This window comes from Falco peregrinus, chromosome 16, assembly GCF_023634155.1.
Source record: "Falco peregrinus isolate bFalPer1 chromosome 16, bFalPer1.pri, whole genome shotgun sequence".
Taxonomy (NCBI): domain Eukaryota; kingdom Metazoa; phylum Chordata; class Aves; order Falconiformes; family Falconidae; genus Falco; species Falco peregrinus.
The window spans coordinates 2,160,743-2,185,150 of NC_073736.1; the positions used below are offsets into that span (position 1 = coordinate 2,160,743).

The following is a 24,408-nucleotide window of genomic DNA, read 5'->3' on the forward strand; positions in this document are numbered from 1 at the left end:
TGGGGGGGACGCGGGGGGCGATGCTGGGGGGCGGTATGGGGGGAACTGGGGGGGGACCCAGGGGCAATGCTGGGGGGCGGTATGGGGGGACCTGTGGGGGGACACGGGGGCGATGCTGGGGGGCGGTATGGGGGGCTGTGGGGGGACCCAGGGGCGATGCTGGGGGGCAGTGTGGGGGGACGTGGGGGCGATGCTGGGGGGCAGTATGGGGGGGAACTGGGGGGGGGACCCAGGGGCAATGCTGGGGGGCGGTATGGGGGGCTGTGGGGGGACCCGGGGGCGATGCTGGGGGGCGGTATGGGGGGCTGTGGGGGGACCCGGGGGCGATGCTGGGGGGCAGTGTGGGGGGACGTGGGGGCGATGCTGGGGGGCGGTACGGGGGGAACTGGGGGGGGACCCAGGGGCAATGCTGGGGGGCGGTATGGGGGGCTGTGGGGGGACCCGGGGGCGATGCTGGGGGGCAGTGTGGGGGGACGTGGGGGCGATGCTGGGGGGCGGTACGGGGGGCCGTGGGGGGACCCGGGTGCGGTTCCGTGGGCGATGCTGTGGGGCGGGTACCAGGGGTCCGTGGGCGATGCCGGGGGTCCGCGGGAGGACCGGGGGCCGGGACCGGGGGTCTGCAGGTGATGCCGGGGGCGGTACCGGGGGTCCGCGGCTGATGCCGGGGATCCGCGAGGGGACCCGGGGGCGGTACCGGGGGGATGGGGGCGATGCCGGGGATCCGGACCCGGGGGTGATGCCGGGGGGCCGGTACCGGGGGCGATGCCGGGGGGCGTGGGCGGGGCGTGGGCGGGACCCTGGGGGCGGGACCCTGGGGGCGGGGCCGCAGGAACCCCCGGGGCAGCCCCTGGGCGCGGGGCGGGGCCGGGCCGGGGCGCGGGGGCGGCGGAGCGGGGCAGCGGCGCAGCCCGGGGCATGGCGGGCCTGGGCGCCCCGGAGCCGGGCAGCGGCGCCGGCCCCGTCCCGGCCACCCGGGTGGAGCTGACGGTGTCCTGCAGGTACCGGGCTCGGCGGGGCTCGGCGGGCACTGGGGGAGCGGGGGGGAGCAGCGAGCAGTCGGCGTTGTAGGTACTGGGAAGCACTGGGATGCACTGGGGAGCGGCAGGCGGGCAGCGTTGTAGCTGCTGGGAGGCACTGGGATGCGCTGGGGAGTGGGGGGGAGCGGCGGGCAGTCGGCGTTGTAGGTACTGGGAAGCGCTGGGATGCACTGGGGAGTGTGGGGGAGCAGCGAGCAGTCGGTGTTGTAGGTACTGGGAGGCACTGGGGAGGGGGGGGAGAGCAGCGGCAGTAGGTTGTAGATACTGGGAGGCACTGGGGAGTGTGGGGGAGCGGCGGGCAGTCAGCGTTGTAGATGCTGGGAGGCACTGGGACGCACTGGGGAGCAGGGGACAGTCGGCTGTCAGTAGGTGCTGGGAGGCACTGGAGAGTGGGGGGGGAGCGGCGGGCGGGCGGCGTTGTAGGTACTGGGAGGCACTGGGATGCGTCGGGGAGTGGGGAGAAGCGGCGGGCAGTCGATGTTGTCGATACTGGGATGCACTGGGGAGTGGGGGGGACCAGCGGGCAGTAGGTGGTGTAGATACTGGGTGGGACTGGGATGCACTGGGGAGTGGGGGGGGAGCGGCGGGCAGTCGGCGTTGCAGGCGCTGGGAGACACTGGGATGCACTGGGGAGTGGGGGGGAGCGGCGGGCAGTCGGCGTTGTAGACACTGGGAGGCACTGGGACGCACTGGGGAGCGGCAGGCAGTCGGTGTTGCAGGTGCTGGGAGGCTCTGGGGAGCGGGGGGGAAGCGGGGGGGCAGTCAGTGTCGTAGGTACTGGGAAGCACTGGGATGCAGTGGGGAGCAGCAGGAAGTCGACATTGTAGTATACTGGGAGGCTATGGGGAGGGGAGGGTCAGTTGGTGGTGTAGGCTACTGGGAGGCACTGGGGAGTGGGGGCAGTCGGCGTTGTAGGATATTGGGAGGCACTGGGAGACAGCGGGGAGTTGGGGGGGAGTTGGTGTTGCAGGATACTGGGAGGCAGTGGAGTGCACTGAGGGAGTGGTGGGCAGTCAGTATTGTAGGATACTGGGGGAACGGGGAGCACTGGGAGGCACTGGGAAAGAGGAGGCAGTTGCTGGGGGGGAGTGGGGGGGGCACAGGGGGCACTCGGTGGGGGCAGTGGGAGGTACTGGGGGAGCTGGGGTGGTACTGCCCTAATGCGGGTGCCAGCTTGGGGGGCTGGGGGGGGGGGGGTAGGTGCAGGGAGCTTCCTTTGTGGGTGCTGGGGACCGGGAGGGGGGGCTGGGGCGGGTGACATGCCACCGACCCCCCCCGGCGTGGGCAGCTGAACCTCCGCCCCCCCCCCGCAGCACTGGGTGCCCCCCCGGCCGCGCTGCCTGCGGCCGCTCTGACCTATTTTCCTCCCACTCCACCGGGCAGCGGGCAGGGGCCCGGGTGGGCAGCGCTGCGCGGGGGGATGGGACGCTGCCCCCGACACCCCCCACGGCTGTGCTCCCCCGACACACACCCCCATGGCTGTGTGTCCCCAGCACACACCCCCGTGGCTGTGCCCACCACCACACCACCCCCGGCTGTGACACCCCCCCCCCATGGCTGTGCCCCCCAGCACCATCCCCCCCCCATGGCTGTGCCCCCCTTACACACACACACCCCCGGCTGTGCCCCCCCCCCGACACCCCCCCATCTGTGCACCCCAACATGCGGCACAGGGCATGTACAGCCGCGCACACCCAAACGCACAGCGCGGGGCACACGTGGCTGTGCACACCCTGTCACCTGGCTGTGCACAGCGGCACACGGCTGTTGCACACCGGCATACAGCTGTGCACACCGACACAACACCTGGCTGTGCAGACTGACACATGGCTGTGCACAGACACTGTCACCCGGCTGTGCACACTGACACACCGACACCTGGCTGTGCACTCTGTCACCTGGCTGTGCACGCTGACATAAAGGGGCACATGGCTGTGCACACCAGCACGCAGCTGTGCACAGTGACACACTGACCTGCAGCTGTGCACACCGACACATGGCTGTGCACACCCGACACACTGTCACCTGGCTGTGCATGCTGTCACCTGGCTGTGCGTACCTACATGCGGCTGTGCACACTTGACACGTGGCCGTGCACACTGACACACCGACACATGGCTGTGCACACTAACATGCGGCTGTGCACACCAACACACTGTCACCTGGCTGTGCATACCCACACACAGCCGTGCACACCAACACGCGGCCGTGCACACTTGACACGTGGCTGTGCACACCGACACACCAACACGTGGCCGTGCACATACCGCTGCCAAGCATGTGCAGCCGTGCACACGCAGATGCCCAGCGTGCAGCACGTGGCTTTGCACGTCCCGACACGTGGCCACTCCCAGTGACACCCCAGCACGGAGCACAGCCTGGCGTGCGCAGCCGTGCACTCACACTCACGCTCACGCTCACCCGCGCCCCGTCCCCGCAGGCAGCTCCTGGACAAGGACACCTTCTCCAAGTCGGACCCGCGTGAGTGTGCCGGGACGGGGGGCGGGGGGGGGCCCCGGCGCCCCTGACCCACCCTGTGCCCGCAGTGTGCGTGCTGTACACCCAGCGCCCCGGCAGCCGCCAGTGGCGCGAGGTCAGTGCCTGTGGCAGCCAATCGCATGTCGGGGTGGTGGCTGACTGGCCAATCAGCATGTTTGGGGTGCCAGCCAGCTGGCCAATCAGCATGTTGGGGTGATGGCTAACTGGCCAATCAGCATGTCGGGGTGTTGACCAATCAGCATGTCGGGGTGATCGCTAACTGGCCAATCAGCATGTTTGGGGTGCCAGCCAGCTGGCCAATCAGCATGTTGGGGTGTTGACCAATCAGCATGTCAGGGTGATGGCTAACTGGCCAATCAGCATGTTGGGGTGATGGCTAACTGGCCAATCAGAATGTTTGGGGTGCCAGCCAGCTGGCCAATCAGCATGTCGGGGTGTTGACCAATCAGCATGTTGAGGTGATGGCTAACTGGCCAATCAGCATGTCGGGGTGTTGACCAATCAGCATGTCGGGGTGATCGCTAACTGGCCAATCAGCATGTTTGGGGTGCCAGCCAGCTGGCAAATCAGCATGTTGGGGTGCTGACCAATCAGCATGTTGGGGTGATGGCTAACTGGCCAATCAGCACGTTAGGTGCCAGCCTATCAGCATGTTGGGGTGCTGACCAATCAGCATGTTGGGGTGCCAACCAGCTGGCCAATCAGCGTGTAAGTTGTTGGCCTATCAGCAAGTTGGGGTGATGGCTAACTGGCCAATCAGCATGTCGGGGTGATGGCCAGGTGGCCAATCACCATGTCAGCATGTTGGGGTTCTGGTTGTCAGCACTTTGGGGTGCTGGCCCAGTGGCCAATCAGCAGGTCAAATTCTGGCCAACTGCATGTTGGGATACTTACCAATGAGCTCATTGGGGTGTTGGCCAACTGGCCAATCAGCTTGTTGGGGTGCTAGCCCGTTGGCCAATCACCAGTGAGGAACAGCCGGCTGAGGTGCAGCAGCCAGCCATTCTGCACATTAGGGTGTTGGCCAGCCAGCCAATCAGCATCCTGGGTTGCTGACCAATCAGCATATTGGGGTGCTGGCCACCTAGCCAACCAGCATGTCAGGGTGCTGGCCAATCAACTTGCTGGGGTGCAGCCAGCCAGCCAATCAGCACGCTGGGGAGCTGGGGAGCATGTTGGGGTGCCGGGCAGCCAGCCAATGAGCCGTCAGCATGCAGCCAGCTGGCCAATCAGGGCGCTGCCGGCCCCAGCAGGTGCTGGCTGTGCCCAGGGAGGGGACACTTGGGGACACCCCTCGGGGTGCCCTGGCCCCCCCCCGCTCCCTCCCGCCCCCCGCCCCACCACCGTGTGCCCTGTAATTAACTGAGGCATAATTGAGGGGCTTCGGGCCTTAATGAGCAGGCGGGGGCTGGGCAGGACGCGGTGCCAGCCCTGCACCCGATGACAAAGGGGCACCTGGTCCCGCCGTGCCTGGCCCGACGTCCCCTTCTGCGCCCTGTGTCACCTCGTGTCCCACATGTCCCCCGCTGTCCCCATCCTCTGTCTGTCCCCGCTCCCACCTTCTTCCTCCCTTCCTGTGTCTCTATCCCCGTTTCACCATCCCTGTGGCCCCATCCCCATGTCACCCTGGTGTCGCCATGTCCCCATCCCCGTGTCACCCCAGTGTCCCCATCCCCATGTCACCCTGGTGTCCCTGTGTCCCCATCCTGATGTCCCGATGTCCCTATTCCCATGTCTCCATTCTCATGTCACCCCGGTTTCCCCATCCCTGTGTCCCCATCCCGATGTCTCCATGTCCCCATTCTTATGTCACCCCGGTTTCCCCTTCCCTGTGTCCCCATCCCCGTGTCCCCATCCCCATGTCACTCTGGTGTCCTGGTGTCTCCATCCCCATGTCCCCATCCCCGTGTCACCCTGGTGTCCCCATCCCTGTGTCCTCATCCCCATGTCACACTGGTGTCCTGGTGTCCCCATCCCCATGTCCCCATCCCTGTGTCACCCTGCTGTCCCTGTGTCCCCCAGTTTGGCCGGACCGAGGTCATCGACAACTCCCTGAACCCCGACTTCCTGCGCAAGTTCGTCCTCGACTACTTCTTTGAGGAGAAGCAGAACCTCCGCTTTGACCTGTGAGTGTCCCCACTGTCCCCCCAGTGTCATCCCCCTGGCCACTGCAGCCCCCAGCACCCCAGCACAGCCCCTCCCCCCCCCCGCCCCGTGGGGCTGGCTGCGGTGGCTCAGCCAGTGCCTGGGGATGCCAGGCGGGCACTGGCGCTGGTCCCTGTCCCAGGCATGTCCTTGTCACTATCTGGTCCCTGTGCTTGTCCCCCTCTCTGTTCTGAACCTATTCTTGCACCATCACCATCCCTGTCCCCATTCACATCCCCGTCCCATCCCCGTCCCTGTCTCCATCCCTGTGCCCATCCACATTCCATCCTGTCCCGGTCCCCATCCCTAACCCATCCCTGTCCTGTCCCCATCCTTATTTGTGTCCCATCCTGTCCCTGCCCGACCTCGACCCCCATCTGCATCCAGTCCCCATGTCTGTCCCCATCCCTGTCCCCACAGCCACCCCATCCCTGCTGCCTCAGCCACAGGTCCCCACTTTGTCCCCAGGTACGATGTGGACTCCAAAAGCCCCGACCTCTCCAAGCATGTAAGTGGGGGGCCAGCCCCGTTCCACACCCCCCCTCCCTGAGCCCTGTGGGGCTGGGGACAGGGAGGGGACAGGGACAGACCCCGGTGACACCACGGCTCCGGCAGGATTTCCTTGGCCAGGCCTTCTGCACCCTGGGCGAGATCGTGGGCTCAGCCGGCAGCCGCCTGGAGAAGCCCCTGACGTGAGCCCCTGCCCCGTGCCTCAGTTTCCCCGGGGAGGGCCCTGCGCTGGGGTGGCTGCCTGCTGTCCTGTGTCCCCTCCCTGCACTGGCGACGCGCCCGGGTCCTTATCAGGGTGTCTGGGATGGAGACCAGACCCCGGTGCCGACAGCCCCGGCTCCAGCTGCCCTGGGCTCCCCCTGTCCTTTACCCAGCCCCTGCCTCAGCTTCCCCATGGGGGGTAGGGGGTGGCTTTTTTGGGAGGGGGGGGGTCCCCTCTGTCACCCCTCAGTGTCTGTCCCAACAGGATGGGGACAGTGACCACGCACGGCCGGGGCAGAAGACCCGCTCCGGCTGTCTCCAATGGGTGAGTTTTGGGGTGCCCAGCTTGGGGGGGTCCGGGGGGACACCAGGGTCACCGTGTCAGTGTGTGTGTGTCCCCCGGCTCACGGCCCCTCCTGGCAGCGGCATCCCCGGGAAGAAGTGCGGCACCATCATCCTCCTCGCCGAAGAGCTGGGCAACTGCCGGGTGAGCCGCTCTGGGGAGCGGGGGGACAGGTTGGGGACACCCCGGTAACGTGAGGGGGCACAGACCCCCACCCATACCCCGGCTGCGCCCCCTAGGTCTTCCTCACTCTGGGGTGAGGAAGATGAGGGTCAAGGCTGACCTGTCCCCACGGTGTGTCCCCATGGGTCCTGGGTCCCTCAGCACCCCCCCAAGATCCTGCACCCCCCATGTCCCTGGGGGTGCTGGGCTGGTGACTCCCCTGTCCCCACCGCAGGACGTGGCCACGCTGCAGTTCTGCGCCAACAAGCTGGACAAGAAGGATTTCTTCGGCAAATCCGACCCCTTCATGGTCTTCTACCGCAGCAACGAGGATGGGACGTGAGTGACCCCCAACCCCTCCCCAAAACACAGTGGCACCTTCATGGCACCAGGGGTGGGGGGACAGCCCTGGCCATGGGACACCTCCTGTCCCCATGGGGCTGGGCTAGCGTTGGGGGGGTGTGTGTCTCCAAAAATCCTCTCTAGGGTGATGTGGGAGGGGTGTTGCCATCGGGGGTGACCCCCCTTGTCCCCCCACATTTCCTCCCCCCCAGCTTCACCATCTGCCACAAGACGGAGGTGGTGAGGAACACGCTGAACCCGGTGTGGCAGGCGTTCACCATCCCGGTGCGCGCCCCTCTGCAACGGCGACTACGACAGGTGAGCTGTGGGTCCTCCAGGGCCGGCGGGGGTGGCCGCTCTGCACCCTCTTCCCACAGTCTCTGTGGTACCTACGCTCGTGCCTAAGCCCTCCAGCATCCCACGCCCACGCTGCGTGCCTCAGTTTACCCATCTGGGCAATGGGCTTCATCGCTATGACAGAGCCATCCCTGGGGGGTGTCCCTCCCCCTCCAAAACGGGTGTCACCGGCTGCGTGTCCTGGCAAACAAAAATCAGCAGTGGCTTGGTGGCTCGTCGTGCCGCCGGCTTGGCCCCATGTCGGACGTTGCTGTGGGCAACGGCGGATAAAAATATCCCACCGAAAAAGCCTGAGGAGGAGGAGGAAGAGGAGGAAGGAGGAAAAGGCCCACGGAGGCATCAAAACAAGCCCATGGGAGTGGGCCCCAGGGACTCACCACAGCCCCTGGGGTGGGGGTCTGGGTTTTGGGGGTGCCAGGTGGTGGCTGTGACCCCCCCCCCCCCTTGCCTTGCAGAGCCATCAAAGTGGAGGTGTACGACTGGGACCGTGACGGCAGGTGAGCTGGGGGGTGGCCCTGGGGACCCCCCCACACCCTGTCCCGCCCCCCCAGCTGACAGTGCCCTCCCCACCCCTCACCCCACAGCCACGACTTCATCGGGGAGTTCACCACCAGCTACCGGGAGCTGGCACGGGGGCAGAGCCAGTTCAATGTCTACGAGGTGAGGCCAGAAAACAGGGACGGGATCCAGTGGCACCCATGGGTGCTACCATCCCTTTGCTGCACCCCTGGGTGTCATGGTCCCTGTGCTGCACCCCAGGGACATTATAGTCCCTTGGGGGCCTGTGCTGAACCTGTGGGTGTTGTGGTTCCCGTGCTGCACCCGTGGGTGTTACGGTCCCCCAGGGTGCCCGTGCTGCACCCATGGGTGTCGTGGAGCCCAGAGTTCCCATGCTGCACCCATGGGTGCTGTGGTCCCTGTGCTGCACCCCTGGCTGTTACGGTCCCCAGGGTGCCCGTGCTGCACCCATGGGTGCCGTGGTCCCTGTGCTGCACCCCTGGGTGTTACGGTCCCCAGGGTTCCCATGCTGCACCCATGGGTGTCATGGTCCCTGTGCTGCACCCCTGGGACATTATAGTCCCCTGGGTGCCTGTGCTGCACCCGTGGGTGTCATGGTCCCCGTGCTGCACCCCTGGGACATTGCAGTCCTCATCTCCAGGGTGCCTGGGCTGCACCCCTGGGTGCCACAGCCCCCTGCTCTGCACCCTGGGGTGTTGCACCCCCCTCGGGGTGCCCCTCTGCACCCTGGTGGGGTGTCCCCCTGTGCTGCTCCCCACCTTGGGGTGTTACGGTCCCCGTGGTGCCCCCCCTGCACCCCGGGGGTGCCGCGGCTCCGGTGGGGAGCAGCTCCCCTCCGCCCCCCCAGGTGGTGAACCCCAGGAAGAAGATGAAGAAGAAGAAGTACCTGAACTCGGGGACGGTGAGGATTGGGGGGGGACACGGGGAGGGGAGGGGGTGGGGGGGCGCAGCCACTGTCCCTGCTCAGCCCGGTGTCCCTGGCAGGTGACACTGCTGTCCTTCGCCGTGGAGTCCGACCACACCTTCCTGGACTACATCAGGGGCGGGTGAGCGAGGGGGGGGACGTGCCTCAGTCTCCCCGTCTGTATCCGGGGGATGGATGTGGGGTCCCAGAACAGGGCGTCCCCAGCACCCGCAGCTGCTGCCTGGGGGGGGGGGACAGCGGAGGGAGATTTGGGGGTGATCTGAACTGGGGGGTGGGCACATCCCATCCTTGGGTGCTCCTCTGGGGAGAGCCAGGCTGCGGGCTGGCCCGGGGAGGGGGCTGGCCACCCCCCCATGGGTCACATCCTGCATCACCCACCCCAGTGCCCTAAAGCTGCTGTCACCCCCCCAGGACCCAAATCAACTTCACGGTGGCCATCGACTTCACCGCATCCAACGGTGAGCGCGGGGCTGCGCATGTCCCCAGCGGTATTTAACGAGCGGGGGACTCGTCAAACCGCTGCTGGAGGGGGGGGCTGGGCCCGGCTGAGCCCCCCGCCCGCACAGGGAACCCCTCGCAGTCCACCTCGCTGCACTACCTGAGCCCCTACCAGCTGAACGCCTACACCATGGCCCTCAAGGCGGTGGGCGAGATCATCCAGGACTACGACAGCGACAAGATGTTCCCAGCCCTCGGCTTCGGCGCCAAGATCCCGCCGGACGGACGCGTGTCCCATGAGTTCCCGCTGGTGAGGGTCTGTCCCAAGGTGGGGTTCGACGGGGTCGGGGACGTTGTGGTATCGTCCTTGTCACCGCCGTTCCTTGTCCCGCAGAACGGTGACGTGGCCAACCCAGCGTGCAGCGGCATCGAGGGCGTCCTGGAGGCGTATCACCGCAGCCTGCGCAGCGTCCAGCTCTACGGACCCACCAACTTCGCCCCCGTGGTCAACCACGTTGCCCGGTAAGGGGGTCTCAGCCCCCCCCGCCGGGGGTCCGTGCCCACCCCGGTGTCCCTCATGGGGTCCCTCGCAGCTCGGCGGCAGCGGTGCTGGATGGGTCCCAGTACTTTGTGCTGCTCATCATCACCGACGGCGTCATCTCGGACATGGCACAGACCAAGGAGGCCATCGTCAACGTGAGTCCCGCGGGTGGTGGGTGCTGGTGTGCGAGGACCACCCGGGGCTGGGGTGCTCTGAGGCATCTGGGGTGCCGCAGCAGCGGGGTGCACGGGGCGCTGCGGGCTGTGCCGGTGCGGTAACTGGCTGGGGAGCCCCAGGGTGGCAGGGTGACCAGACTGGCTGGAGCCTGGGGTGCCCCTGATGGGGTGCAGTGAGCTGGGTGGGTGCAACAACCTGCAGGGGGTACCGCGAAGTGGGTGCAACATCCAGCTGGGTGCACGGGGTCCCCCCCCATAGCGGGGTGCCATAACCTGCCCAAACTGGGGCACGATTCCCAGCCAGGCACATGGGGTGCCCTGAGCTGCTGGGGTGCCAGGGCAAGCTGGGGGGGGGGGGGGGGGCGCTGGTGGCCAAGGTCACGGTGTCCCCTCCAAGGGGGTGGCGGGCAGCTCCTGCCTCCTCCACACGAGGGGCCTGGGAAGGAAAAAGCAATCCTGGCGCCGGGATGGCTCTTGGAAGGCACCAGCGGCACCTTTGCCCTCGCAAGTGCCGTGCCTGCGCCAGCCCGCTGTGTGCCCCCCTCCCCGCTCAGCCCAGCGCCTGGGCCAGCTGGGAGCTTTGTTCTTCCTCCTCCTCCTCCTCCTCATCCCCCAGCCTCCCTCACAGCAGCTCAGCCCCATCTCTGCTCCCCGATACGTGGGGCGTCGGGAGGGTCAGGGATGCTGGAGCTGAGCAGGGATGCTGGGGGAGCCATCAGCCCCGTAGCAGGGGGCTGGGGGTGCCCGGGGGGGCGGGGGGCGATGCTGGGCATTGGCGGGAGTCGGGCAGGAGAACGGCTCCGGTAATATTTGTTTGCTGCTTTAATATCCCCGCAGTGCGGCTGTGCCGGCAGCTCGGGCCGCTCAGTGCCAGCAGCTGCTGCACCTCGCAGTGGCCCGCTGCCTGCCCGCGGGCACCGCAGCCGGGGCGGGGGGGGCGAGGGGGGGGGGGGGGGCAGGGTGCCCTTGGGATGCCCTTGGGGTTCCCTCCGGAGCCTGGTGCTGCTCCGGGAGCACCGTGCTGAGCCCAGGGGTTCCCTTGACCGGCGGTGCAGTTCTGCGGTGCTGGGGGGGTGTCGTGGTGCCACCCAGCAAGGGATGCCCCCGATGGCACTGGGTGCGGGGGTGCCCATCGTGGCACTGAGGATGTCCCCGGGCACGGGGTGCCCACCGTGTCCCTGGGTGCAGGGTGCCCATCGCGGCCCTGGCTATGGGATGCCCATCTCTGTGCTGAGCACCGATGCCCACCATGGCACTCGGTGCAGGGTGCCCATCCTGACCCCAAGGGAAGGATGCCCACCATGGTCCTGGGCACGGGATGCCCATCGCAGCCCTGAGGATGAGGTGTCTATCCTGGCCCTCGGCACCGGGTGCCCGTCGTGGCCCAAAGGGGTAGGGTACCCATCTGCACCTGCGCAGCACCCCACTGTCACCCTGTCCCCTGGGGCCCGGTGGGTGCTGGGGGGCCAATGCTGGGGGTGGGACCCTTGGGAGCTGGGCTGGTGGCTGCCTTCAGCAATTTTGGTGCCTTATTTTGGTTTTTTCTCCCTCGTTGCTGCAGGCTGCCAAGCTCCCCATGTCCATCATCATCGTGGGGGTCGGCCAGGCTGAGTTCGACGGTAAGGCTATGGGCGCCCCCATCCCACCCCGGCTCAGCAGCCCCCGAGGGGGCACGGAGGCCACCGAGGCAATGGGACTTGGATTTTACTGGGGCTCAGCAGGTCTTGCCACAAGCCGGCGTGCGGGTGGTTATGAGCAGAGGTGTTCATTAGGGCTGAATGAGCCCCCCGGGATGTACGGGGTGGGGGGGGCACGGGCAGCCCCCCCACCAGCAGCCGGCTGCTCTGCGGTGAAGGCAAATTAAAGCTCCCCCGGGAACTGCCAGTGATGAATCAGCCCGGCTCCCCCGCCTGCCTGCAGCTGCCAGGGCTGGGGGGCTGCTGGGGTTGGGCTGGGGGTGTCAAAGGGTGTCACCCTGGGGTGGGGGGGACGTGGGTGCTGCTAAGCCCCCGCACCTTTCCCCCCCGCAGCCATGGTGGAGCTGGATGGGGATGACATTCGCATCTCCTCCCGTGGGAAGGTGGCGGAGCGTGACATCGTGCAGGTACCAACTCCCCCGGGTGGGGATCGGGGACCCCGACCAGCTGTGGTGGTGGTGTGGAGGGCTCCCTGGGCACCCCACATCAGCCCCATTACTCCTGGGGTGCACTGACTGGTCCCAGCATGGAGGGTGACGAGGTGGGCTGCATACTGGAAAGGCACTGGGACATGGGTGAACTGGGGCATGGGGGAGCACAGGGGCATGGGGGGGGCGCTGCTGGGAATCGGGGTGCACTGGGCCATGGAGGGATACACTGAGACATTCGAGGGGGTGTGCTGGGTTGTGGGGGAGTGCACTGGGACGTGGAGGGGGGCTGCACTGGGAAGAAGGGGTGCACTGGGGCTTGGGATGTGCTTGGATCTGGGGGTGCACTGGGATCTGGGGACACACTGGGGCATCAGGGAAGGGAGGGGCACTGGGATGTGGGGCTGCAGTGAGTGAGACACACAGGGCCATGCTGGCCAGGGGGACCAGTCCCTGGGGGTCCCTCCAATCCCGTTGTCCCCCCCCCAGTTTGTCCCTTTCCGTGACTACCTGGACGGGGGGGACAGCCCGGTGCTGAGCATGGCACGCCTGGCCAAGGATGTCCTGGCCGAGATCCCTGACCAGTTCATCTCCTACATGAAGGCACGCGGCATCAAACCCCAGCCGGCGCCCCCCAGCCCCGACCCACCCGGCCCCCCAGTGCCCCCCCAGCCCTGACCGCACCTGGCTGGCACCCCGTGTCCCCCCCACCCCAGCCCTGGGCCTTGGATGTTTTTCTGAGCCCCCTCTTTCCTTTTTCAAGGGATAAAAGGCAGCAGCACCCTGCCAGGGCCCTGGGGGGTCCTGTCCCACCCCACTCCATGTGTGTCCCCCCATAAATCACCTTTTCTGGGGTCCCCGGGGGGTCAGGGATGGAGGCGCTGGCGCTGGTGTTGGCCAAGCACTCTTGGCAGTGGTGGACCCCCCCCATATCCAGCCCAGACCATCACAGCTCACCCCATCCTGGCACACCTTGGACTGGTGCTGAGGACCGCATCCTGCCCCCCCCCAAAAGGGGCAAGGGGTCTCCAGCTCTCCCACCTACCCTTTTCCCCCCCTCCCGAGGTGTGGGGTCCCCTCTGGTGGCCCCAGTGACATTCAGAGCATCCCCAGCCCCGCAGAGGTGATGCATGCCCCCCCCCCCGCCCCAGCCCCATAGGCACCCCCCATCCTCCGGCAGCAAGTGCCGGCCCCTCCTGGGGAGGGGGGGCAGGTCTGTTTGTGTGTGTCCCCCCACCCTCCACTTTTCTATTTGCATGGACAGCCCCCCTCCGTGCCCCCCCGCACTGTCGCCTGTGCATCTGCTGTGGGTTTGTATTGAGTTGCCTTAAACCGGAATAAATTATAGCCTTTTTAATTACCGCCACCCCCGGGCCCCCTCCAGCATCACCCCTGCAAGGGGTGACACCCCCCCCACTGTCCGTCCCACCCCCCCGACACAGATCAGGGCACACAGGGTCCGTTTTGGCTTTATTTCTAATAACCCAAATATTGCAAATATACAGAAAAATACCAGTACAAAGTTATTAACACATCCAGGTTTATTTACAGGACTCTGCACTGGCCTTGGTGTGTGTCCCCCCCCCCAAGCCAGGCGGGGGGGGGGCACAGGGCTATGGCTTTTAGTTAGGGGGTTACGCTCCGTCCCTGCCCCCCCGCGAGTCCCATGGGGACGCTGAAGCACATGCAAGGGGCGCTGGGGCCACGGCCCCCCCCATCCCCCCGGCACCGTGCTGTGGCGGGGGGGGGGGTGGGGGGGGGGCAGCAGGCTTTGCACAGTCACTGGGGCGAGAGCGGAAGCCATATGTCATGACAGCACGGCCAGATTGCGATAACCGTGGTGGGGCACGAGGGGCTGAAGGGTACGAAGAGGGTCTGTACCCCCCCTCCTCCTGCACCCCCATCCCACTGCACCCCGTGCCCCAGCTTGGGGGGGGGTCAGACGAAGCCCCTGCAGCCCAGCTGGGGGGGGGGGGGGTCACAAGGAGCCGGGCACCCTGGCTGGGGGTGGGGGGGGCTGTCAGGGGGTGCAGCCCCCCCCCTCCCCTAAAGAAAAGGAGATTTCCAGTGTAAGGAGACTGTAACAGTGCTGGGACCAAATCCTGGCAGGGTGCAAAGCGGGGGGGCCGGGGGGGCGAGGACTGACCCAGCACTTGGGGGGGGGCCAGGCCAGGCCAGCCCCTCCCGTCCTGCCTGCACCCCTGCCTGCTGGGGGGCTGCCAGGGCTGAGCCCCCCCCCCGCCCCTCGGTAAAGAGCTTCAAGCTTCCATTCATTATTGCTGCATTTCCCTCGGCCAAGGCCAGCCCGGGGGGGCCAGAGCTGGGCCGTTACACCCCCTGGCCATGGGGACCCCCACCCCAAGCTGGGGGGCGTAGGGAGGGGCCCGGCCGCGGCGCGGGCAGCCCAGCTTGTATTGCTTTGGAGAAGAAAGAGGCAGCGGGGCTGGGGGCTGCAGGCAAGCCTGGCTGCTGCCCCCCTCCCCCCCAGCAGCGGTGACACCTCAGGGCTTGTCCCCAGCACCCTGGGGCTGATGCTGCGGTTAGAAGGGGGGGGCGGGGGGGCTACTCCCCACGGGGGACAGCAGTTCCTACTCAGTCATCCTTAAAATAAAACAACCCAGAAAAGGGAAAAATAAAAAGATCGTAAAAGCCCCTGTCCCGCGCTGGAAGGAAATATTAAAGTGGAGTTAAGTTAAACCCCTGCGTGTCCCCCCCCCAGCAGCAAAGCCACCCCCGTGCGAGGGGACCCTGCCTGCGCGGGGGGTCCTGCTTGTGGGGGGTCCCTGCGAGCAGCGTGGCGGTGTCCCTGGCATCGGTGCCGCTACTCCAGGAGGTCCTGGGGAGAGATGGGACCGTCACCCCCCCCGTCCCCAGCATGGTCCCTGTCCTGCCTCCCCAACACACCCCCGGGAGGCTGGGGTGCCTGTGGGGGGACACCGGGACCCCCGCGCTCACCTCGTCGGAGTCATCGTGGTAGCCGCTCTTGCTGGCCAGGGTGCCAGGGTCCAGCGTGTCGATGCCCTCGACGCCATTGGCCTCCGCGTGCTGCCGCAGGACAGAGTAGCGATGCACCAGGAACCTGCAGGAGCAAAGGGGGGGGGGGCGGGGGGGGGCATGACCACACTGCCCCTACCCCTGGCAATGTCCCCCCCCCCAGGATACACTCATCCTGCGAGGAGCAGGATGGAGCGGCTGGGTGCAGGGTCTGCCTGGGGGGTGGTCTGCCGGGATGGGGGATGGGCAGGGTCACCCCTGCCGTATGCTTGGGGGGGGGGGGGGGGGGGGGGGCGCAGCATCCAGCCACCATCTGCTCCTCACCTGCCCCCGCAGACGTATTTCTTGACGAGGAGGACTCCGGCCACAGCGGTGACAAGCAGCACGGCCACGACGGCCAGGATGATGGGGGTGGAGCTGGTGGATGCTGCCTGTGGGGAGAGGAGGAGGTGGCCGGAGCTGGGGGGCACCACCAGCCCCCCAGACACAACCAGCACCCCCATTTATCCCGGGGGACAAATGTCCTGATGTCCCCACAGCATCCAGCCAGCCCGGCCCAGCCCAGCATGGATCTGCTGGCTCCAAGGGTACGGCCAGGAGCTGGCCCGATGCCCGGAGCTGTCACCGCCCCGGCCGCTGTCACCGTCACCTACCAGCTGGCTGGGGTTGAGGAAGTTGCTGGTGCATTTCTTCTTCATGTCCGTCTCCTCCCGGCTCGGGCTCTCCCCTCCCGAACACTTGTCCCCTGGAATTTTCCGATACCTGGAGACAGGGAGGTGACACCTGGTGACCCCACAGCCGCTTCCCAGGGACCGCCAGCCCCGATCCAAGGCGACAGGGCAGGATCTGGCCCCACCGGGTGCAGCACTGAAGGGTTCCCTGAGGAATTCGGGGGTTCCACCCTGCTGCTCCCCAACCCCGGCTCCGGCACCGCCGCCGGCCGAGCTTTACCCGCTGGTCTTGAGCAGCTCCCGCCGGCCGTAGAGGCAGAATTCCAGGTCGTGTCCCTTCAGCTCCGGCTGCTCCACACACACAGACTGGTTCTCCGGGCGGTAGTAGCCAAAATCGCTGCGGGAAGAAGAGGGAAGGACGATGGGACCCTGCTGGGGGACCCGGCAGGAGCCAGGCTGGAGGAGAGTGACAACCAGTCCCCAGCGGGGACAGCAGGTGGGAGAGAAGGCGATGGAGGCTACCAGAGGAAATCCTCCAGCGTGCAGGGACAGACGGACGGCTGCTTGGTCACCATGTAGTCCCGGCCGTTCTGGCACACCGAGGACTTGCGGAGACGTCGGTATTGCTCCTTGTAGCCCAGTATGCAGCCGTCACTGGGGTTGCTGGGGTCGCTGGAGTGCGCCAGCCAGATGGTGTAGTCCTTGTCCTCGCCTGCGAAGGAGAGGGCTGAGCGGTGGCCAGGGACACGTCCCCGGGGGATGGCACCACCGTGGCGCTGGGCAGGGCGCTGTGCCGGGGGGAGCCGCCTGGCATGAGCCACAGGCTGGGTGTGCCAACCCGACCCTCACCCCGTCCCCACGGAGGGGACCGAGGGCCACGCTGCCCTGGCAGAGACACCCTGAACACTACCTGCACCGGGGGCTGGGGCAGGAGCGTCCCCCAGCGCAGCCCTGGCTGTCCCCGACACTGGCTGTCCTCAGCCCTCACTGTCCCCAGCACCACTTGTCCCCACCCAGCCCTGGCTGTCCCCGACACTGGCTGTCCCTGGTTCCACTTGTCCCAACCCTGCTTGTCCCTGGTCCCACTTGTCACCAGTGCTTGCTGTCAGCAGCACTGCTTGTCCCCAGCCCCACTTGTCCCCAGCCCCACTTGTCCCCATCCCCGGCTGTCCCCCAGCCCCGCTTGTCCCCATCCCCGCTTGTCCCCCATCCCCGCTTGTCCCCATTCCTGGCTGTCCCCCAGCCCCACTTGTCCCCGGCCCTGGCTGTCCCCGGCCCAGCTGTCCCCCAGCCCGCCTGTCCCCAGCCGCTCTCACAGGTCCTGCTGAGCAGCTCGCTGAAGTCGATGGTGTAGGAGACCCACTTGCGGGAGAGGAAGCTCCCGCGGAAGCCCCAGATACTGACGTTCATGGAGCGCGCCCCCGGCTCCGACGCCAGCCCAGTGAAGAAGATGGGCTCCTTGGAGAAAGCGTACTGGTACCAGCACTGCCCCTCGTCTGTCGAGAACCTGGCACGGGAGGGGTCTGTCAGCACCCGGCTGGTCCAGGAGGCACCTCCCGCAGCTCCCTCCCACCCCACCTTTGCTTGGGACCCCCCCCAACCCCAGCGAGCCGCCCCTCCACAGCAGAGCCCGTGCGTACTCGATGACGTTGACGGGCTGGCTGGTGTGCTCGATGGCGACGATGAGCCCGCCCGAGTCCAGGATGGCGTAATGGTGCGGCCCCTCCAGCATCCGCGCCCAGGTGTAGCCCCCGTCATCCGAGATGTAAACGTCGGGGCTCATCACCGAGATGGCCCCCCCGACGCTCCCTGGGAGGGGGGGACATGAGCTGTGGGGGTGACACACGCGGATACGGGCTCCCTGTCCCCGCCGCCCACCCCGGTGAGGCTCGGTACCGTGGGCGATGACGATGCCGACGGCGTTGGGCTCGGAGAGCGGCGCCATGGGGACGTTCAGCTTCTGGGAGATGCTGTACGAGGCGTGGATGTGGAGGCTGCACTGCAAGCGCAAGAGCAGAGCCAGTCCAGGAGCCCGCAGGTACCGGGGACAGGGCGGGCAGAGTCACCCATTAACTCCCAGTGGGTGCTGGGGAGCACCCCTGGGACCCCCCCCCCCAGCCTGCTCAGGGCTTGCCACGCACCCCGTGGTGTGACCCCCAGCCCCACGGCGCAACCCTCAGCCCATGCAAAGCCGGCCCCGCACCCTCAGCATCTCAGGTGCAGCTTGCCCCCCCGAGCACCCCCTCGGCAGAGCCAAGGCAGAGGGCACCCCGGGGACCCGCGGCGAGACCCCCGGAGGGGACAGACCCACCTCCTCCTTGCTCCTGGCCGTGGAGTCGCAGGTGGTGTTTTTGGGCTTCCGCAGCGGCACCCACTCCCCACCGCGGTCAAAAGTGATCACGGACTGGATGGAGTTGTCTGGTGGGAGGAGGAGGAAGATGCGAGGGGTCAGGAGGATGCCCAGCCCATCCCCCCCTCCCTGCACCGGGGTCACGCTCCCCTCCAGCAACCCCAGGGGCCAGATCCCATCCCTGGGGGGGGCACAACCCCAGTTTGGGGAGAGGGAGGGAGCCGCGGCCCGCCCACCTTCGGAGAGGACACTGGTGATGTAGATGCCCCGCAGCGAGGTGACGTTGGTGAAGTCGGTCTCGCCGCCGGTGGTGGTGTAGAGATGCCGCTCCAAGGACTTGGAGTAGACAATGCCGCGGTCGTCGGAGGTGTAGATGGTACCAAACCCCGTGTCTGCGGGAAGGACACAGGGACAGGAGTGAGGTGGGGCTGGGGGGGCTGCTCCCATGGGGCCCCCCTAAACTGGCACTGGTACCAGCAAGCCCTGGGGTGTCTGGGGGAGAGGAGAAACCCCCCGAGCGCCACAAAACGGACCCAGTGTGGTCACGGTCCCTGCATGCTGCAAACCGGAGCAAGCAGCCAGCTAATTAGCGATGCCTTAATGAGGAAGCCCTTCCTCCAAGGCACAGCAGAGCTGCTGCAGCATGGAGAGAGAGCCCTGTGCTCAGGTGAGGAGCTGGCTGGCTTGCTGCAGAGGTTTCCAGTGGTCCCCAGCCCCAGGATGTGTCCCTGTCCCCAGTGCCACTCACCGCCTGGCTCGTCCACATGCATGAACACCAGGTCATCGTTAGCGGCCAGGATGGAGTAAAACTGCTCGTGCCCGACGGAGGGGAGCTGGGCCATGTTCCAGGTCTCGCCTTGGTCAAGGGAGACGTGAATGCGCCTTGTGGTACCCTGGGGAACCAAAGCATCGTTATCCTTCACCCTCCTTGCTGGGGAGAGCTGCAGGCAGGGACCAACCGCTGCTGCCCGCTCTCTGGTAGTACCAGGAGGGGGGACAAGGACCTTCTCTGTCATAACGGAGGCGAACAGAAAGCGTCCTCCCAGCCCGAAGGAGTAAATCTTGGTGCCGATGACCTTGAAGGTTTTGCCGAAGTCGGAGGTTTTCTTTAGCTCCAGTAACCCCAGATCAGCTTCTTAAGAAGAAGGGACAGTGGATTAACGAGCCCAGAGCTGCCTCCAGCTTCGTCAGCTGTCACCGGAGTTGTGTCCCCCTCCAGTGTCCCAGCTCTGGGCATTCCCAGCTAATCCCAGCTTTTCTCTGGGGCATCACCCCCCCCAAGCCCCACCCCCCTGAGTGATGGGGACACCAGAGATGTGACTCAGGATCAAGAGGTACTTACTGCAGGAGTTGTTCAGGTAGGTGGTGAAGAAGATGGTGTCGTTCGCACCCCTGGGGAAGAGAAGTGGGGGGACACACACCCGAAGGCAGGTGGGACATGGTGGCTCAGGATGCCACTGCCCACAGATCAATCCCTTGCTGTGGCACCGCTCTGCAGGGTGCGGGTGGGCAGGTGGGGGTCCCCCTGCCCACTCAGGCTGTGACCAGCCCCCCCCCCAAATCACTTCATGCCCCGGCACCGCGGGCAGCCACTCACCACTTGGCCAGGCAGACGGCTTTGTGGATCTCTTCCCACTTCTCCCCAAAATCCTTGGAGACCCAGAGGCCATTCTGCAAGAGCCAAGAGGTTGGTTATGGCTGACCACCCCTCGCAACAGCCTCCCCCCAGCTCTGGGGCCGCAAACCCCTATCCCCAGCCGTGTTCCCCCCCCCTGGGGCCACACACATCCCCCTGGCGTGGGGATGGAGCCCAGGCCACGCAGCCACAACCCGGCTGATCCTTGGAGAAGCACCACCAGTAGCCTTCGCCATCCCCAGCCAGGGTCTCATCCTGGCTCCCCAGCCCTCACCTCGGTGCTGAGGGCCAGCAGGCAGTCCGAGTTTTGGGGGTGGTAGGTGATCTGCACCAGCGGGTGGAAGGGCAAATCCGTCTGGACAAAATTCTTGGCAAAATCTGACGAGCGGAAGATCCTGCCGCCGCGGCTGCCGCCGGAGACATCACCCGTCAGGATGACCTGGGTGCAGGGAAGGGGGGGGCTCAGCCATGGCGGCAACTCCCAAAGACCACCATGACGGTGACCCATCCAGCCCGGGGTGGGGGGCTGCCAGGCACAGCTCTGGCTCGCTGCCAAGCCAGCATGCCGCCCCTCCTACCTTTCCCGAGTTCTCCGGGCCGATAGCCATGCCGAACTCGGTCCGGATGAAGGTGTTGTTGATGAGGCCGGTGATGTCCTTGAAGGTTTTCCCGTAGTCCTCGCTGGAAGGGAGGGATCATCACGGTGGTGAGCCAGCACAGCGCCTCGGGGGCTGCTCCCGGCGCACCCCACGGTCCCCAGTGTGCCACCCGCCGGGTCCCCAGGGTGGCGGGGGGAGGGGGCTCACCTGCGGTACAGCTTGGACTGCCCAAAGCTCATGATCACCAGCGGCACCTGGAACGTTGTCAGGACAAGGATGACCTGGGCAGGGAGAGGCAGACAGGCAGGGTCACACCCGGAGCTCCAAGGTCCCCCTGGCCGTGGGCTCCCCCCTGTCCCCCCAGGGGGAAGGGCTGACCCCTCCCCAGGCACCCCCCTCTGTGTCCCAGCCCCAGATGAGCCCCTGCCTCAGGTCCCACCAGCCCCACAGCCCCTCGGGCACAGGAGGGGGCCACTCGTGTCCCCTCCAGAGGCATCAGCTGCTTTGGGGGGGGGGAAGCCCCCCCCCCGGCACTTACCCCTGTGCTGTCGCCCACCCAGGACAGTGACACGGAGCCGCTGAGGTCATCGAAGACACACTGTGAGGGAAGAGATGGCAAAAGCACTCCTACAGCCGGGGGGGACAAGCACTGCCCTCCCCCCAGCAGGGCAGAGCTGCAGCGTGCCCCATGGCCACCCCTTTGCAGGGGACACATGAGTCCCGGAGCCTTCCCCTGTCACCCACCCAGGAAGGTGACACTAACCTGTCCCCATGGCACACGGGAGGGAGGGTCCCCTCTGCGCCACTGAGCCCCCTGTCACCACGCTGGGACCCCCCCACACCTGGAAAAGGCTCCCACAGCCCACGTCCACCTGCATCCACCTCCCGGAGCAGGCAGGGTGCTGGGCAGCTGCCTGCCAGCCAAAGACCCCCTTGGTGGCACTAGGGGACACTGGTTTGGACTGGAGTGACTGGATGGCAGTGGGGTGGGGGTAGTTAGTGGCACATGGGGTGCCTGGGGACACACGTAGGGTGCCTGGGGACAGAGGTGCTGGCAGCTCCCGGCTCTGCCCATCCTAAGGCAGGGAGAAGGGAAGCCCGAAGCGGGACCAAGGCCACAGCCACAGCCATCCCCATCACCCACGGGTGGGGGTGAGGTGGCAGGAAGGGGTCCCCACAGTGCCACCCCGTCCCCACACCCCGCTCTGCAGGAGGCATCTCCTTACGGGTGAAAAAAAAAGGGAAAAAGGGAAAGAAACGTGAATCGGCACAAGACCAGTCAAAGGACTGGTCAAACTGGGATGGCAAAGCCACCAAGTGGCAACCAGCCGGGCCAGCAGAGCAGGCGTAGCCGGTGGCTGAGAGCCAGTGGATCCCGGCACAGATCCCAGAGCAGATCCCGGTGCAGATCCCGCCCTTGCAGTTAATGTTCAACTCCCAGCCATCCTGGCGAGGGATGAGGTCAGGATCCCCCGGCGGCTGTCTGCCTGCCCATGGGGGCTGGGAGGGGGCTGCTCCCTGCTGGGGGGGGCGGGGGGGGGGCTTGGGAATGGCTGTTAGTCCTGCCCTGTCCTGCCCCAGCTGGCACAGGGAGAGCAGGGGCCATCTGTCCGTCCGTCCCAGGGGATACGGGGGGTGTCTGTCCGTCCGTCCCAGGGGATACAGGGGGGTGTCTGTCCGTCCGTCCCAGGGGATACAGGGGGGTGTCTGTCCGTCCGTCCCAGGGGATACGGGGGGGTGTCTGTCCATCCCAGGGGATACAGGGGGGTGTCTGTCCGTCCGTCCCAGGGGATACGGGGGGTGTCTGTCCGTCCGTCCCAGGGGATACAGGGGGGGTGTCTGTCCGTCCGTCCCAGGGGATACGGGGGGTGTCTGTCCGTCCGTCCCAGGGGATACGGGGGGTGTCTGTCCATCCCAGGGGATACAGGGGGGTGTCTGTCCGTCCGTCCCAGGGGATACGGGGGGTGTCTGTCCGTCCGTCCCAGGGGATACGGGGGGGTGTCTGTCCGTCCGTCCCAGGGGATACGGGGGGGTGTCTGTCCGTCCGTCCCAGGGGATACGGGGGGGTGTCTGTCCGTCTGTTCATCCCACGGGATGCAGGAGGGTGTCAGTCAGTCCCAGGGGATACAAGGAGGGGTCTGTCTACCTGCCTGTCCACCCCATAGATTGCAGGGGGTTGTCTGTCCCAGGGGGATACGGGGGGGTGTCTGTCTGTCTGTCTATGCCATGGGACGGGATGCAGGAGGGTGTCTGTCCCTCCCAGGGGATATGGGGGGAGCTGCCGGTCTGCCTGTCCCAGCGGACGTGGGGAGGGGAACGTCCGGAGCTGTACGGGGAGTGACGCCCGCCGGTCCCGCCTCCCCAACCGGCGGCCGGCGCCAGGCACCGCCAGGGCCCGGGCAGGAGGTGTCGCCCGCCCCCGGCCGGGGGTGCTGACACGCGGGGTCCCCGGGGTCCCCGGTCCCTCCTAGGGGTGTCCCCGTCCCCGCCCGGGCGCTGCCGGCCCGCGGCCCCGCCCGCCGGCTCACCTGGTGCGTGTTGTTACCGAGGGCGGCCGGGATCCCGCGCAGGCCGCCGCAGGCCTCGCCGCCTGCTGCCGCCGCCGCCGCCAGGCCCCCCGCGCCGCCGCCGCGGGGGGGGGTCGCGGGCCCGCAGCCCCAGCGCCGCCCCCGCCGCCCCCAGCGCCAGCGCCAGCGCCACCGCCAGCCGCGCCGCCCCGCGCCGCCCCATGGCGACTCCGGCAGCAGCCGCCGCCGCCCCGCGCCCGGGCCCGCCGCCCCCCGCCCCCCGCCCGCCATTGGCCGCCACCGCCCCGCCGCCCGCCCCCGCGCCGCGCCCCCCCGCGCTGATTGGCTGCGGGAGACGCCGCTCTACTCCGAGGCGCACCTCCTTGGCGGCCCGCCCCACCCCGCGCCCTCCGGTTAGCTCATCGCGCTGCCAATCAGCGCCCACCTCCTCCGCGACTGGCCGCCAGCTCTTGCACGATGGGTGCGAGCACACCCCTCTCGCGTTTGACCCCGGGTTCTAATCTACCTAGCGACAAGCCTCTGATTGGCTGCGCCGCCATAGGGGGACAGACGGAGCGATTTTCTGATTGGCCGAAGCGACAGGTAGCCGGGGCGCGCCAGGCCGGCCCCCGGCCCGCCGCCACGCCCGCGCGGGCCCTCCCCGGGCTGGGGGGTCCCGGGAGAAGCGCAGTGCCTGGGGAGGGGGGGGGAGGCAGGCTGGGGGTCAGCGCACGGCTGCGGGGGCGCACGGCAGGGCAGGGGGCTCAGCGGCGTGCCCCCCCACTCCGGCTGGCCGCCCCCGTTCGCCCCGGGCTGGCACCGGCGGGGCCGGGTCCTCCCGTGCCCGGTGACGGTGACAGCCTCGCACGTCGGCCACGTTGCACAAGCGGGCTGGAGCGGGGCCCTGCCCCCCCGGAGCGCTGGTGCAATACACGGCGCGACAGGGGCCGGGCAGCTCCCGGAGGGGGGTGAGGGGCTGTGCCCCGGTGCCCCCGGGCAGGCGGAGGGGGGGCCCGGGGGGGCTCTGCCGCGGCACCTCCAGCTTCGCAGAGGGGGGTGTCAAACCCCCCAGAGCCTCGGTGAGCTCCTGCTCAACCCCCCCGGTCCCGAAAAGTGAATTGTCCTTGCGCTGCTGTGTCATCCTGCCGCCCGGGCCGGTTGTTTTCCTTCCTCTTCCCCTGAGAAAAGGCGGTTTGGCGGGGGGGGGGGGGGTGTGTGGGGGGGTGTCAGTGCGTGAAGGGCACCGGGACCCCTCCCTCAGCAACAAGCTGCTGGGGGCCACCACTCGCCCAACGGGCAGGTAGCCCATAGCCAGAGGATATGGGAGGGGG

The 24,408-nt window shown here is 67.3% G+C and overlaps 2 protein-coding genes across 3 annotated transcripts; one reads left to right on the forward strand and one right to left on the reverse strand.

Moving 5' to 3' along the window:
• Nucleotides 1-889: 889 nt before the first annotated feature.
• On the forward strand, nt 890-13,675 carry CPNE5 (copine 5). The gene is given in 22 exon segments (XM_055819704.1): nt 890-998; nt 3,478-3,518; nt 3,584-3,630; nt 5,559-5,662; nt 6,150-6,189; nt 6,297-6,373; nt 6,658-6,717; nt 6,816-6,879; nt 7,133-7,236; nt 7,452-7,533; nt 7,535-7,557; nt 8,052-8,093; nt 8,181-8,256; nt 8,963-9,016; nt 9,100-9,161; nt 9,452-9,498; nt 9,607-9,788; nt 9,873-10,000; nt 10,072-10,174; nt 11,757-11,814; nt 12,226-12,299; nt 12,810-13,675. Coding segments are annotated over 22 exon segments (1,740 nt in total). The 5' UTR covers nt 890-915; the 3' UTR covers nt 12,999-13,675.
• A 103-nt stretch (nt 13,676-13,778) lies between these two features.
• SORT1 (sortilin 1) lies at nt 13,779-23,295 on the reverse strand. Of its 2 annotated transcripts, none has more exons than XM_055819702.1 (20): nt 23,099-23,295; nt 21,109-21,168; nt 20,778-20,851; nt 20,550-20,652; nt 20,246-20,410; nt 19,933-20,006; nt 19,678-19,727; nt 19,340-19,470; nt 19,084-19,228; nt 18,572-18,727; nt 18,297-18,403; nt 17,882-17,984; nt 17,626-17,794; nt 17,302-17,492; nt 16,508-16,697; nt 16,266-16,382; nt 15,968-16,076; nt 15,639-15,745; nt 15,276-15,399; nt 13,779-15,156 (listed from the first exon to the last, which is right to left on the reverse strand). In XM_055819702.1, exons 3-20 carry the CDS (start codon nt 20,807-20,809, stop codon nt 15,142-15,144), a joined length of 2,088 nt encoding a protein of 695 aa, XP_055675677.1. In that variant the 5' UTR covers nt 20,810-20,851; nt 21,109-21,168; nt 23,099-23,295; the 3' UTR covers nt 13,779-15,141. The 2 variants fall into 2 exon arrangements, with proteins under 2 accessions (XP_055675677.1, XP_055675676.1); XM_055819701.1 differs by having other exon boundaries at nt 19,340-19,467; nt 23,099-23,170.
• Between the last annotated feature and the right edge of the window lie 1,113 nt (nt 23,296-24,408).